The sequence below is a fragment of the Sinocyclocheilus rhinocerous genome, unplaced genomic scaffold, assembly GCF_001515625.1.
Source record: "Sinocyclocheilus rhinocerous isolate Xijiao unplaced genomic scaffold, SAMN03320098_v1.1 scaffold1386, whole genome shotgun sequence".
In the NCBI taxonomy this organism is placed as follows: Eukaryota; Metazoa; Chordata; class Actinopteri; order Cypriniformes; family Cyprinidae; genus Sinocyclocheilus; species Sinocyclocheilus rhinocerous.
Genome location: NW_015660628.1, coordinates 1,218,113 through 1,220,555, shown reverse-complemented (window position 1 = coordinate 1,220,555; position 2,443 = coordinate 1,218,113). Strand labels below are relative to the sequence as shown.

Here is a 2,443-nt window from a genome sequence, read left to right as displayed (position 1 = left end):
TCATTCATTCAGCTACACAATCTGCATTATGAAACATGCACATGTTTCAGCTAAAATATATCTGTGTGTCATATACTCTGTAAGACAATAGGGTGTTACAATTAGGGCATGACTTTAAAGTTAATTAATCATGTGACGTAAGGGTTTGCTTGAAGATGACAAATATAGTGCTGCCATTTAACCCTCATGTTCTGTTGAGATTGACTTACTAATAATAACTCATTTCCCTTCAAATTATTTTATTCTGTTCCTCAGACTGAATCAAAACAGATATTACTGAAGTTTAACCCTCTGATTAACCACAAATTTGGCATGCACGTCAGTTAATTATTACACAATGCAATAATGTTGTTTCTGTTTGGGGTCAATCTGATTAAAAAAAAAAAATGAATGTAAAAAATTTAAATAAACTAGATTTTTATCATTTCTCAAGACATATTGAGTGTTATTTTTTGCCAGCGCAAGAAGGAAACCTAATCTTTTAAAAAGCAAAACTACACTTCTGCATGATTCGTACAAATGCTGGATCACAATTTGTGTCAAAATTAAAAAACAAAAACAATCCATCAATGCTTCTTCCTTCAGGATGTGGTTCATGTGTCTTTTTGCGGTAAAATATTTACTGATGTAAGTAAACTTAAAAATAATTGTTATATTTTATACATTTACTGGACTGAAGCAACTGTGCCCCCTCAAATAAACAAATAAACAAAAACACATATGCAAACTTTTTTTTTTTTTTAATTTTGTCTAAAACTTCAATAAACTTAGATTTAATTTGCCAGGCTTTACAGGATAACTTTAAATGACACTTTTTGAGCTATGAAACTATCAACCTTTCAGACCCCAAACAAAATATGAGGGTTAAAATTGCACGGTTATGTGCAGTAATCATATGCCACGATGCAACATGTTTCTGTGATGGATGTTCATATGAACTCACATAAAACGTCACAACATCAGTGTGTGTGATGAACACTAATAAAAGTTCCCTAATCAATATGATCAGGCAAAAAAACATCAGTTCCATCAGAAACACATTTGCATACTTTTGCCAACACCGCCTCTTCCTGTTATTAAAATGCTTTGCGAAGAGGCGAAATGCGCGAGTGGCTTCCTGCGCGGTCGCCTAGGCAAACGAATCCTCATTTCCTGGATCCCTAGTGCTGGCCATTCTGACCAATACCTTCTTCCTGAGTGGACTCTGAGCCTCGGGAGGGAAGGAGTGCGTCGACTGGTCACTATCCGAAAGCAGTTCCGACAGGCTGCTCAGCGAACTTACATCCGATTGGTCAAAAGAGAATTGTGGGAGGGGCAAACGACTTGGCAAATGAGGTTCATCCTGCATGCCAGGAAGATCTATGGACTCCCGTGGTAGTGCGGAGTCGAAGGATGGTGTCCGCCGTCTTAGGACTGTGCTGTGCTCCTGACTGACCGCTGGAGACGGAAACTCTGCGTCGGTGGGAGGGTCGATGGAGATGCAGGGCGGACTCATTTTCTCCTTCTTGGGCGTTGGAGAAGGTCCAGGTGGCTGCTGCTGAAGCAGTAACTCCTCCCCGTGCGTCGAGTGACGCCGAGGGACTTGGAGTTGAGATAGGAAGCCATTATTTTCCATACTGTTGTACTTCCGTAGACATTGAGCACTGGTGCCCGGCTGGCGGGATGCCCCACCGTGTAATGAGTCTTGAGACTGGGCTTCAGAACAATAGGGTGGTTCATAAGGGGACAAGTTATGGTTGCGTGCCACCCGCTGAGAGGCTCTTCTTTGGGGAACGTTCGTGTTGAGTCGGGCCACCTCATGCGAATCCTGTAGTTTGGTTTGTGGATGTGTGTGCGTTATTTCTAGAGGTTTTCTAGATTGCGTCTCGTACGCGGCTTGTCGACAGGGGATGCTGTGCTGGCTGTACACGTGTCTGTTTGTTTGTACGCTCGCTGTCCGATTGCGGAGGGGAGGGGGAGGTGAGGCCTGGGGCGAACACGGGGCAGATCCACCGGTGAGGGGAATGCTGGGTACTTTGAGATGAAGGTTATCACTGGAGCAGGGTTTGCTCGGGATGTGTAAGGTGTCTCTAGAGTCAGCGTTTGTGGAATCAATGGAGTCGCTCTTTATTGCTTGCTGCAGATAAAAACACATTTACTGTCAGTACACACATTAAAAAACGATAAATTACATGACAATCTTGAATACTTTATTGCAATTTCTAATATAATGTAATAGATTTAATTATTTTATTTAAGATAAAGTAAACCTAATACCTAATGTAATACAAAATGATTATAGATTATTGATATATTATAGATTAAATTATATATTAAATCAATCATCAATCATTAAATGATATATGTGGCCCTGGACCACAAAACCAGTCTTAAGTGTCAAGTGTTTGTTAGGATAGGACAATATTTGGCTGAGATATAACTATTTGAAAATCTGGAATCTGAG

General features: G+C 40.6%; 1 protein-coding gene across 1 annotated transcript in view; it reads right to left on the bottom strand.

The window, feature by feature from the left end:
- Nucleotides 1-785: 785 nt before the first annotated feature.
- Nucleotides 786-2,443, bottom strand: part of LOC107725349 (voltage-dependent T-type calcium channel subunit alpha-1H-like) — an 81,620-nt gene continuing 79,962 nt past the window's right edge. The window contains exon 35 of the mRNA XM_016534586.1: nucleotides 786-2,116. Coding sequence (XP_016390072.1) covers nucleotides 1,130-2,116 — 987 coding nt within the window. The 3' untranslated portion in view covers nucleotides 786-1,129. The remainder of the gene's footprint in view (nucleotides 2,117-2,443) is intronic.